At 48.5% G+C, this 13,161-nt stretch overlaps 1 protein-coding gene and 1 long non-coding RNA gene across 2 annotated transcripts in view; one reads left to right on the forward strand and one right to left on the reverse strand.

Annotated features, from left to right (window-relative positions):
• B4GALNT3 (beta-1,4-N-acetyl-galactosaminyltransferase 3) overlaps positions 1-9,761 on the reverse strand; it is a 99,861-nt gene extending 90,100 nt beyond the window's left edge. The window contains exon 1 of the mRNA XM_048829014.2: positions 9,481-9,761. Coding sequence (XP_048684971.2) covers positions 9,481-9,622 — 142 coding nt within the window. The 5' untranslated portion in view covers positions 9,623-9,761. The remainder of the gene's footprint in view (positions 1-9,480) is intronic.
• Positions 9,241-12,476, forward strand: LOC142069872 (uncharacterized). Its single transcript, XR_012665840.1, has 2 exons — positions 9,241-9,529; positions 12,246-12,476. It is a non-coding gene; the product is annotated as an uncharacterized LOC142069872 (long non-coding RNA).
• The last annotated feature ends 685 nt before the right edge of the window (positions 12,477-13,161 follow it).

Below are 13,161 nucleotides of genomic sequence, written 5' to 3' on the forward strand. Positions count from 1 at the left end.
GAGGCAATCATTTTGAAGGTTTTACCTTTTAGTTTGCTTTTCCCTTTGGGTTATAGTTTATATTCAATGCGTACAAGAAAAGTACGTGCAGCCACAAGTCAGCGAGTCTCTGCCTATAAGCATTGCATCACCCTGCATGCAAATAATCATGCACAACAGTACAACTGTATGTGTAATGTGTGTGCCCATGAACCTCTGTATGTAAATCTACTCAGAAAGATCCCTCTGTGTTTCTGGACACACTTGTTTCTCAGTGTGCTTGGGCACAGTGTTAGGGGGCTTATTCCTTCACCCACTTACTTCCCTGGTCCTTCTCGCATGAACAGAGAGCAACAATACCCGAAGTCCAAAGGTGCAAACAATTCGATGTTTATTGGGGTGAACTTCCAGCAAGCATGATTCCAGTTTCCTTCCTTAGTATCCTCCTTCCCAGCTCTGACACCACAGAGCCTTACACCTGTGTCCCTGTTCCCATTCCTACCCTTAGCCAAACATGATTCCAACTTCCTTACTCCCATTCCCTGTTCCCATTTCCCCCTTTAGCAAAACATGATTCCAATTTTCTTACCCCCATTCCCTGTTCCCATCTCCCTCTTTAGCAAAACATGATTGTAATTTCCTTACCCCCATTCCCTGTTCCCATCTCCCTCCCTCCCTCCCCCCCACCCACCCACACCCACTCACACCCACTCACTTCCTCATTGACTACAGATTAGATTGTAAAACTTGAGTTCTGCTTAGCTATACCTTAACCAATCATTTTCCTGAAATTTAACTAACCAATCCTAACATATTGTAACATGATTATGTAACCAATTATATCCCACCACCTTAATTAGTTTACACCCAGCAAAATTAATTATACAGCAGACAGGAACAATCACAGAACCAGAGAGATTATACAGACAAACAATAGCAAAGTGGGAACTATAATGACAAGACAATACAAAAGTGAGGATTTCACATCCCAGCTATTGATAAGTGAGTTCTTGCCAGACAGGATGCTATCAAACTAAGTTTCCTTTTACATTTTCTAGGCACTTCCCTTTCTCTGGAAGTGATAGGAACTATCAGGACAGGATTGTATTCCTAACAGCCCAATAGCACCTTATTTCAATGTGACTAGTTTGGAATGTGAGGATGTGACCATTCACTTCCCAGTTTATGGCTGCCTCTGCTGCTTAGCCAAAGGCCTTAGCTAAGAACAGGGCCTCAGACTGTCACAGTAAGAGAAGGCCCTTACACCAGCAGACAGTGATTTTGATTCTTTCTTTTATACCTCTATAATTAGCCAAGTGATAAGAATACACCTAAATTCTTAGAGTATAGGCCTTTACAGACAGGCCTGAATATCTATATCCTAACACACAGCAGCTAGAGAGAAGGAAACAGCCTCAGGCTGCACCCAGCTTGCTGCTTCCCTTGTACACAAATGCACACACACCTGCCAGTACTACGTCCAGATTCTGAGCAATTCAGAGCCCACCCCCAGGAAAGAGAAAAGGGCCTGCTCTGGGAAGGTATGGAGGGAAGGGAGCTAGGAGTTGAATGCTGGGAGAAGGAAAGACGGTCCTGCCAAAAAAGGCCCATGGCCCTTTAAAAGGGGTATTATTAGCTAATTTGTCCGCTTTCTTCTGAGCCCTCCTCATTCTCCACCTCAGACACTGGGACTATGCACTATTGTGTTAGGAGAGCTGCTGTGCTAGACTCTGGAAACCAGACAGAATCATTTGTTGCTCAGCCCGCCACAAACAAGACAGAAAGACAATGCACTCCCAGCATCATTTTATACATAAAGAAATGAGGAGGAACAGAGAAGAGTGGGAGGGACAGGTTTAGGAAGGGCCTCTGGTTACCGTGTTCCAACCAGTGACACCCTTCCAGCAATCTAATCTAATCCAATCCTCCTCCACACAGAGGTCTTGATTACTTACTGTGTCATTCACCTCTGCAACAAGGAAATTCAGTGCTTGTTGGGACTGTTTGTACTTTTTAGAGCCTCATGAGACACCTCTGCCTCTGCTGCAGAATGTATCACAGTCTATGCAAGAACAGCTGATCTTTTCAAAATCCCTAACCTCTGAATTTCATGGGGTCCAAGGATTGCTTTTCACTTTGTTCACTACCTCTTAGGTGTTAACGTAAGGAGTGCAGCTCTCATTCCTCTACTAAAAGAAGAGGGAAAGCTCCCCTGCTGCTCCTGGCTTGGAATCTGCTCCCTTGACATTTTCCCTCCACCTTAGCTGGTGACATGAGGATTTGCCAGGCAAGGGAATGTGAAATGAAAGCAGCAGGAGCTGGTGCCTGACAGGGCAGTTCCTACAGTTTCCAGACTTTCCACCAGGGGATGATACAGAAACAGCATCTGATGGGACAAGCTGTGGTGACCCAGCCACAAGCCCTCTATCCACCTCCCTGCCATGAAGTCAATGGTATTGTGTGCGAGTATAATTCAGAGCAGATAATTTGGCTTCCAGTGTTCTATTGAGAGAGGGCTTCAATTTCCAAAACGGACAGTTCAGCACCTTTCCCGAACAATACAGTCCATTTAGAAAAAACAAAGCTACTCTATCTCTAGCACTCAAGCTGGAGGAGGCACCTGACTGCAAAGCTTTTCCACTAACAGTCCCTCACCGAAGAGTTTAACTCCTGTCAATGGCGGGGGGTAAACAAACTGTCTATGACTCCTCAGAGGGTCACTTTACTGCCTGCGGCAGCTTGTTTCAAATGATGACAGCCAAACCCTGCATGAGAAGAGCTGCCCATCACTGACCACTCCTTTGCTTTCCCTATGTTGTTTGCAGCTCATGCCAGTTTCCTTGTTTTTCCTCACTTGATTGTCAACATGTTCATTTAAGGATCCTAAAAATCCCAATCAGACAAACAAGTTCTTTTACTACTGCCAATGAGAGGTCACATTCCTATCAGTCAGACTTCCAGGCAATAAGCGATAGCTTGGAAAATGAAATGTGATCAGAAATTAACAATTTAATTGAACTGAAATCTGGGGGGAGGGTGTGTGAGTTGATTGCTGATTGGAGCATCTCTCTCAAAGCAAAAAGAAAAGGAGTACTTGTGGCACCTTAGAGACTAACCAATTTATTTGAGCATGAGCTTTCGTGAGCTACAGCTCACTTCATCAGATGTTTACCGTGGAAACTGCAGCAGACTTTATATACACACAGAGAATATGAAACAATACCTCCTCCCACCCCACTGTCCTGCTGGTAATAGCTTATCTAAAGTGATCAACAGGTGGGCCATTTCCAGCACAAATCCAGGTTTTCTCACCCTCCACCCCCCCACACACAAATTCACTCTGTTGATCACTTTAGATAAGCTATTACCAGCAGGACAGTGGGGTGGGAGGAGGTATTGTTTCATATTCTCTGTGTGTATATAAAGTCTGCTGCAGTTTCCACGGTAAACATCTGATGAAGTGAGCTGTAGCTCACGAAAGCTCATGCTCAAATAAATTGGTTAGTCTCTAAGGTGCCACAAGTACTCCTTTTCTTTTTGCGAATACAGACTAACACGGCTGTTCCTCTGAAATCTCTCAAAGCAGTGGACTCAGTCCTTCAAGGATGATGGTCCATGCTCTAATTTGCTACTCTGATGCATTCCCTTCATTCACAGAAAGTCTCCCCCCTCCACTAGAAAATAGCCCAAACCAACCACCTCAGTCCAAACATCTGATCCAGACTGTGTGTTCTGAATCTGAACTCTGTGGTTTAGGTTCATCTCTCAGTCTCCAACCCTTCTCTCTAAGGGTATGTCTACACTACAAAATTAGGTCAATTTTAGAGAAGTCATTTTTTAGAATTCGATTTTATATAGTCGATTGCGTATGTCCACACTAAGCGCATTAAGTCGGCAGAGTGCGTCCTCACTACCGTGGCTAGCATTGACTTATGGAGCGGTGCACTGTGGGTAGCTATCCCACAGTTCCCGCAGTCTCCACTGCCCATTAGAATTCTGGGTTAAGTTCCCAATGCCTGATGGGGCAAAAACATTGTCGCGGGTGGTTTTGGGTACATGTCGTCAGTCGCCCCGCCCTCCATGAAAGTAACGGAAGACAATCGTTTTGCGCCTTTTTTTCCCTGGGTTATCCGTGCAGGCGTCATACCACAGCAAGCATGGAGCCCACTCAGCTCACCGTCACCGCTGCTGTTGCAGCAGACAGTGCAGTAGGACTGGTAGCTGACCTCACTGGACATGTAGCTTGGACAGGGGTTCTAGCAACGTCTTCCCTGCCCAGCTCCTAGCAACCTCCAGGGCATGGTGTACGGCTCCACCGCTTCCGCTGCAACTCTGCTCTCCTGCTCTTTTGAGAGCTGGAGGCTTCTGCCACAGGCTGCTCTCCCAGCCGGTAGCATGGCGCAGTCACACCTACCCCAGCCTACCCCTTGCTCCCATGGCTCATGAAGTCTGGACAGTAGTAAGAAGCAGTTCAACTATAGGCTGAGCAAGTGCAGAATGGTGGTAGAATGTGCCTTGGACGTTTAAAAGCACACTGGTGCTGTTTGCTGACTAGGTCAGCCCTCAGCGCAACCAACATTCCCGTTGTTATTGCTGCTTGCTGTGTGCTCCATAATATTGGTGAGGGTAAGGGGGAGATGTTTATGGCTGGGTGGGAGGTTGAGGCAAATCACATGGAGTCTGATTTTGAGCAGCCAGACACCAGGGCGATTAGAAGAGTGCAGGTAGGGGCCCTGCACATCAGAGAGGCTTTGAAAACCAGTTTCATGACTGTCCAGGCTTCGGTGTGACAGTTGTGTGTGTTTCTCCTTGATGCAAACCCACCCCCTGCGTCGATTTTAATTCCCTGTAAGCCAACCACCCTACCGCCTTCGAAATAAAACAACTATTGTTTTGAAACCATGCATTCTTTCTTTATTAATTAAAAAAAAAGAGAGAGATAATGGACAAGGTAGCCTGGGTGGGGTGAGGGAGGAGGGAAGGACAAGGCCACATTGCTTATTGTGCCACACTAAAAATCAAACTGTTTGAATGACAGCCTTCTGTTGCTTGGGCCATCCTCTGGAGTGGAGTTGTTGGGTGCCCGGAGCCTCTTTCCCCTCCCCCCACCCCCGCATTCTTGGGCGTCTGGGCAGGAAGCTATGGAACATGGGGAGGAGGGTAGGCAGTTATACAGTGGATGCAGTGGGAGTCTGTGCTCTTGTTGGCTTTCCTGCAGCTCCAACAGACACTTCATGATGTCCGTTTGCTCCCCCATTAGCCTCAGCATCGCATCCTGACTCCGCTCTTCGCACTCACTTAATTTTTTCCTGGCCTCTGCCGCTGAATGCGTCCATGCATTAAGCTGTGCCCTATCAGTGCAGGAGGACTGCATGAGCTCAGAAAACATGTCATTGCGAGTGCGTTTTTTTCACCTTCTAATCTGCGATAACCTCAGGAACAGAGATGATAGGGGGAGCGTAGAAACATTCTACGCTCTACAATTCTGGGGGGACTGCACGGTCATCTGTGCTGCTGAGTTCGCCACGCTGATCAAACAGGAAATGAAATTCAAAAGTTCCCGGGGCTTTTCCTGTGCACCTGGCTAGTGCATCAGAGTTCAAAGTGCTGTCCAGAGCAGTCACAATGGAGCACTCTGGGATAGCTCCCGGAGGCCAATACCATCGATTTGCGTCCACACTACCCCAAATTCGACCCAGCAAGGTTGATTTTAGTGCTACTCCCCTTGTTGGGGAGGAGTACAGAAGTCGATTTTAAGAGCCCGTTAGGTCAACGGAACGGGGTTGGTTGTGTGGATGCAGTCATTTTTAAATCGACCTAACGCGGCTAAATTCGACCTAACCCCATAGTGTAGACCAGGGCTCAGTTTATACTCAAATGGACATATGGAACCAGATCCTCAGGTGTAAACCAATGTAGATCCATTGAAGTCAATGGACACTGATTTACACCAGCTGAGGATTGACCTTTGCAGTGTATATTTTTAGGACCTAATTCTCATCTACATTTACACTCATACTCATTTACACTTGTTTAAATCTGAGTTTGGTGGAGATACTCATGTGAGAGGAGGATCAGGGCCTTAGTTTCTATATTTCTACTTGTAAGGTCCATACCATTGTGAGGCCATTTGACAATGTCTCCCCTCACCCTACAAAAATGTTGTGGGGGAACATACTTGGAAGGAAATGGGATGACTTCAGCCTTGCTCTGCGAAATGAATTCTGATGGCTGGAACAGCAGTGCAGCACTGTGGCATGCTCATAAATTGAACTCTGTTCTGTGAGTAGTGGAAATGGGGGGAATGGAGTGTTTCTGGTGACTCCAGATTGGCCTGGGGGGTGAGCTCACTTCTTTGGAAAATATTCCATGGTCATAAAGGAAATATCAGCTGGGCCTCAACACATAGGCTATTCCATAAGCATCATCTAGAGACAGTTGAGAGAACTCAGTCACAAACCTAGGAATGGAAATGCTGATCTACTGTAGGCCCCCTTCCAACCCTAACAATTCTAGGAGTCTCTGCTACTGAAGGAGAGAGTCTAAGCTCTCTTGCCTGGAAAGTTACTGAAACCTGTGGGTTTTAAAACAACAAACACGGAGGCTGTTGCATCAGAAAAGTTGCTAAGATAAATGCTGACTGGTACTCTGTTGTGCCTTGCAGCAGGTCTTTCCACCTAGGAGACTGGAAAGGAAGGAGATCCAAAAACAAAAGAGAAGAATGAATAGATCTGAAAACCTCCCTTCTCCTTCAGCTGTTGAGGTCTCAGAAAAGACCACCACAATGGAGTCAAAACCAAAGCTGCCTTTGCCCCAACAGGTGGAACTTCTACAGAGCTGTAACAGCCCAAGGGAAACACACACTATTTGTTTTTCATTCCTACCTTTGATTTCTTTTCAAACAAAACAGGTCTTTGTAGGTAATGAGGTAGGAGGGAGAGTCACAGATTAACTTTGTTACTGTTGGCAGTTAATATGGTCCTCCCCACCATGCCAGGAAAATAGGACTCTAGATTACTAAGGTGCTGAGGGAGACTGAGCTCTCTGAGCACTCCTTGTATATGCACATTTGCTCTTCCCCTGCTGCACTGCAGCCTCGTGCCATCTATCTATCTGTTTATTCATTCTAGGGTTTTAAAAGTAGTATCTGATCACCTTCCACATAAAACCAAGAGCAAGGTCCCTAGCAGGCTTCCTGGAGCCTCCAGCAGGTCTCCCTTTTTAGGGACCAAACGCTGTTTGTTGCTGAAGTAACCTGTTTTGTGTTTTGTAGAGATGTTATTAGATTTCCTTATTTTTTGGGAGGGTGGAGGGGGAGAGGCTTGTAGGGGTGACAGTGTTGTGAGTGCCTTTCTTAAGATGGAAAGGTTTTCACCTGGCACAAGGACTTTTCCCATGTGCTAGTGCAATTCATACCTGCAGGAGCAGAGGAGGAAACAACACAAATCACAATGAGCTTTACTTGCTCACTGTCCTTGTCTCTCTTTACTTTCTTGCTCTTGCCGCTTGTGCCTTCCCACCACCATCTCATCACTGCTAGTATGAAAGCTTTTTCTTTGGCGGCTCCTGACATCTGAAACAACCTTTGCCTTATGACTCTATTTCGAAATATCTCAAAATATCCCATTTTGAACTCTTTGTCCATGTCTCATAATTCCACCATTCCTCCATCATTTAGGAGTTTGCATTCAAGGGATACAGTTTTAGGCACTTGATGGATAGATTGTATGGAAGATATTATACAAAGTAAAATTGTATTACACTCTATTTCCATTTTCTGCAGTAAACAAACAAACCACAATGAATGCCCCTAGTTGTAAAAGCTATCCATAGCAGTCCATAGCTGCAGGTCAGTTTAAATCAACAGGATTGACTACGGAGCTATCATAGCTAGGAGGATTAAACCTCTGTCATTCTTAAAAGCAGCAGTTCAACAAAAAAATTATTATTTTGCTCAAGAGAACAGAGTTGCTCTATAACAGGTGGGCCCAGTGTAAAGCCCAGATCCCGCAATGAACTCTGTGAAGGTGGACATCTGTGCCATCATGGAGCTTATTGTTGGCTCAGGTTTTGGTTTTCAGAATTTAGGCCCCAACATCCTTGTCTCTTAAAACTAACAATCAAACGATTTAAGATGTGTGTGAGAGGTGGGATGTTTAAAAGCATTAATGTTCCTGTAATTTAAAAAAATCCAATCATGGAAATAGTTGTTTTCAGATAAACACCTGCAATAGCAGCATTTCCCAAACTTTTGAAAGCTCAGTCCTCTTCAGACAAATGAAACAAACTGCACCTGCTTACAACCCAGACTGGTTGTTAAAGGCCTCCCCAAAACAATCAATAACTCAGAACAGCCTATGTAAATCTTCAAAATATATTTTTTACAAAATCTCCATTTTAACAGGCTTTGATGAACAGTGACATAGTTAACATGACTGACATTTAAAGTACCAGGGCACCTGAGTTAGCACCCACCAAAATGAAGGAACAGGACAACTCACACCACAGAGTTATTGTTCCAAGTTCTTTGCAAACTCAGGTGAACATCGCTGAATGGGTTACACTTCGGTCACATTTTGAAAGTGTTGTTTGCATCAGAACAGCTAGAGGCTTACACTTTTTAAAAATGAAAGCTAAGACTCTGGAGAGCATTGCAAAGCCTGTCTGCAACCAACTGTCTAATCCTTTATGCCTATGCCACACTCTGGGAAACACCATATTGTATTAGGAACCAATGCTTTTGCAGACTGGAGAACCTGAAAATAAAATTGACTATAAACAAATGGGAAACTGACTTCTTTGATTTTCATGGCCAAATGGGGAAGAAATGCAAATAGGGAAGAAATGCAAATAGGGAAGAAATGCAAATAGGGAAGAAAGAAAGATCAGAAAACAGTGATTGTAAATGGAATCTTTACCATCCTCCAGTTTCCTAATCTGTGTTATTAATACAGTGAAGGGGATGTGTTTGTTTAGAATACATGATTAGTCTGATAGTGTCCCACATTTATGATAAGTAGGAGGGTCCTTGATCTGTTTACAGGTGTTCTCCATAGGGCAGCAGTACCGGGCAGAGGGAAGGAAGGGCCAAAAAGCAGGAAAGACATGAGATTCCCCATCCACGTCAAAAAGCAAACGAAAATGCTGCGCCCCAGCACCCTTCCCTTTTCCTCCCCACCCCGCCCCAGCCTCTGGCGGGCAGAGTCCGAGCTAGGCAGGGAAGAGCCGACCGAGCGATTCCCCCTTTCCGTGAGCAGCGATACCACCCGCCGGCGCTGGGAGGTAGCAGCCCGCCCGTGCCCCCCGTCCTGATGAGCGCAGGGCTCTGCCCCGCAGCTCTGCCCTCGCCCCGTTCCGCTGGACGAAGCCGAGCCGCGAGCTGCGGTGGGGCCACATGGCGGAGGGGCAGGATCAGGGCTCCTCTCCTGGGCCGGGAAGGCTCCGCACCCCGGCAGCTCCCGCGGTCCCAGCCTTGCCCGCCTCGCCCCCGGGGAGACTCACTGTGGTTCAGGGGGTGCCCGCTGGCCTCCGCCGACGCCACCAGCTCCAGGTAGGCGGCCCAGAGCCCCACGATCAGCACCCCGAGGGCCAGCAGCAGCCGGAACCGCCTCCGTAGCACCTTCCCCAGCGGGCGGCTCCTCATCCCGCTGCTCAGGTCGCTCCGTGCCAGCCCCGCGTGGGGCTCCGGGACATGCTGTGCCCCCGGGGGGGGGGAACCCCCGCCCCAGCCTTCACCTGCTCGCCCCACAATCTCTAGGCTCTGCCCCACAGACTCCCTGCTATCCCCGGCTCCCCTTCCCGGCTCGGCTCCCCTCGGGCTCCCCGCTGCCCCTTCCCGGCTCGGCTCCCTTCGGGCTCCCCGTCCCGGCTCGGCTCCCCTCGGGCTCCCCGCTGCCCCCTCCCGGCTCGGCTCCCTTCGGGCTCCCCTTCCCGGCTCGGCTCCCTTCGGGCTCCCCGTCCCGGCTCGGCTCCCCTCGGGCTCCCCGCTGCCCCCTCCTGGCTCTGCTCGCTCCCTGGCTCTTTCCTGCCCCTTGCCCTCTCAGGCGCTGGTGCCCGACTCCCTGGCCCTCTCTGCAAGCGCGGCCGCTGAGCCCGGCTTCCCTGTCTGCTCGCGCTCTGCAGCCCCAGGCACCCCCCTCTCCAGGGGCGGGATCTCAAAGGGCCGAACTCCAGCCTCCTTCTCCAGTTACCACGGCTCTTCTCGCCTGCCTCTCTCGCGCCGCGCCTGGCCCTGCTGGTGGCTCAGGCGGGGGAGCCCTGGGCGCCAGCTGGCCCGCGCGAGCGACGTTCGCCGTCCTGCCCGCAGCCCCCGGCGGGCTTTCCCTGGGGCCTGGCAACCTGGGGGGAGGGGATCCCGCTATGTGTCCTGCCCTGCGGGGGGGAAAGACGGGGGGCCTGTCCCAGACACCGGAGAAGGCTATCAAAGCCTTGGGGAATCCTCTCCCCAGAAGGTTTTGGCTAATCATTGCCCTTTGGTGCAATGTGGTGCTTTCTCTGAGAGGCGGGAGGGAGAAGGATGTTCTTGGGGACAACCAGGTCAGGGGCTACCAGAGGGGAATGTGCTCCCAGAAGGCATCCTCTGCTCGTCCCTCCCCCTCATTTGCCCCCTCAGATCGGCAATGGAGGTTCCTTAGAGTATGCCGGGGGGCATCTCCCACTCTTTGGAGTCCTATGTGGCCTGATTTTTTAGGGGTCCTAACCACCCACACAGCTCCTATTATTGAATTCAGGGAGCTACAGGTGCCCAGCACCTATGAAATTTTGCAAATCAGGCCACTGCAGAATGATCTTTACCCAGTGCTGTTGGGTGGCTGCAGTAGCACATTTAAGCCTCAGTTTTGCCTACCCAATTTCAAATGTTACTTTTGCCCACTCTGTTCAAACGGACATGGCTAGCTAAGATCCTAGGGTCCTGGCAGTTTATTTGATGGCTGGAATCCCCAGCACCAGCCACTTACCCATAAAGTGCTGTGGACAGTCTCATCTGGTCAGTGAAGCTCATTCAGGTGTGAGGATCTCTGAGAGAGCAGCTTTTGTCGACTATGGAGAACTTGTGACACGCTGTACCTCAGGGGAACACCCTGCACCCCCATGTTCATCCTTATGTGATTGTGTGGTATCCAGTGCAAAGTTTGTCATGCTGGGTGTCTTTGAAAGGCTCATGATGCACTGAGCATTGTTGTTATAGTAATGTTATAGGTTGTAATTTCATGTATATAGTTGTGAGGCTGAAAATGTGTCCTCATGGCTTAAAACAAGCTCAGGCAAAAACTCTCCAGGAGCAGAGGGGCAGTTCATACCTCATCAGGGCAGGTATGGGACAAACCCAGCCCAGCCTCACAGAAACAAAGGACACCGGCCTCGGCAGCAACAAAGGGCTTGGCTACACTTGCAGATGTAGAGCGCTGGGAGTTAAACCAGCCCTCGGAGACCGCAGCAGGGAAAACGCTGCTGTGTGTTTACACTGTCAGCTGCAAGCGCACTGGCATGGCCACATTAGCAGCTCTTGCAACACCACAAAGAGCAGTGGATTGTGGCAGCTATCACAGTGTGCAAGTGGCTGCAATGTGCTTTTCAAATGGGGGAGGCGGTGGAGTGACAGGGAGTGTGTTGTGTGTGTGTGGGAGGAGAGACAGTGTGTTTTGTGGGACTGAGAGTGTGTCAGCATGCTGTCTTGTAAGTTCAGACAGCAGCAGACCTCCCTCCCTCCCCCTCTCACACACACTCACAACAGCAGCATTCCACACTAATGGCTTGCTTTGTCCGGGAGCAGATAAGCATGCTGGCTGTCAGAAATGGAGCTTTCAAAACAATGAGAAGAGTGGCCTCTTGACTTCAGGGGATTATGGGATGTTTCCTGAGGCCAATCACAGAGCAGTAAGGCAACAGCTTGTCCACACTGATGCCAGGGCGTTTCAGCCAGGGCGCAGCAAGTTTTATACTTCTCGTGGAGGTGGATTATCAGGAGCACTCCAGCTGCAGAGTCCAGGCGCTCGACGTACCTTGCCAGTGTGGACACATCGGGAGTTAGGGCGCTCGGGGCTGCTTTAATACGCTCTAACTTGCGAGTGTAGCCAAGCCCAAAGGATCTGTTGGGCTCTTGAGGGAGTCACCCCGCTTTCCTCGGTCAGGTTGGGACTACGATGAGGTAATGCTCACCTGACTCTGAAGTGGGGAGGTAGGCAAAGCCAAGAGGGAAGAAAGAACCTGATAAAAAGGAGAGATGTGTGCCATGCTCTTCCTCTCTTTTCCATCTCCATCTACAGACACCACCACCAAGTGACTGAAGCAATGATCAAAGGGGAGAGCCTGGCTGAAGGGCAACCAGCCAGCTTGTGGTGAGAAGCTTTGTAAGTTTGTAAGGGCACTGAAAGTATTAAGATCAGCTTAGAATGCATTTTGCTTTTATTTCATTTGACCAAATCTGACTTGTTGTGCTTTGACTTATAATCACTTAAAATCTATCTTTTATAGTTAATAAATCTGTTTGTTTATTCTACCTGAAGCAGTGCATTTGGTTTGAAGCATGACAGAGATTCCCCTTGGATAGCAAGCCTGGTACATATAAATTTCTTTGTTAAATTGACGAACTCATATAAGCTTGCAGCGTCCAGCGGGCATAACTAGACACTGCAAGATGGAGGTTCCTAGGGTTGTGTCTGGGACTGGAGATATTGGCTAGTGTCATTTGGTTGCACAATCCAAGCAGCGGCTGGCCAAAAGTGCTCACTCACATAGCTAGAAGCAACTTACATGCTAGAGGCTGTTCATGAACAGCCCGGGAGTGGGGATTCTCACAGCAGAGCAGGGTAAGGCTGGCTCTTGGAGTGACCTAGCAGATCACCGGTCCAAATAATACCAGGGGAACGTCCCAGAACTATACCAAAATTGTCAGATAATCACAAACCCTTTGTAATTATTTTTAGAACCAGTAGAAAAATGTTTGTAAATTTCCCTGGTGTAGACATGGGTTGAGTGTGAAGAGTCAAGCTGGCCACACAACAGTCATATTAGCTGAATCCATTTTTATAGTAGTTTCAGTCTAACATGGGTTTAAGATGCTCCTCAGGAGGGACGAGGCTAGTGGCATGTAACCATGTTTCAAAAGTTGTTTTCTAAAATGGACTGCACCTCATTTTACCTGGTCCATGCCAATCAGAAAAGTGTCCTTTGTATTGCATT

The sequence above is a fragment of the Caretta caretta genome, chromosome 1 (genome assembly GCF_965140235.1).
Source record: "Caretta caretta isolate rCarCar2 chromosome 1, rCarCar1.hap1, whole genome shotgun sequence".
Lineage (NCBI taxonomy): Eukaryota > Metazoa > Chordata > Testudines > Cheloniidae > Caretta > Caretta caretta.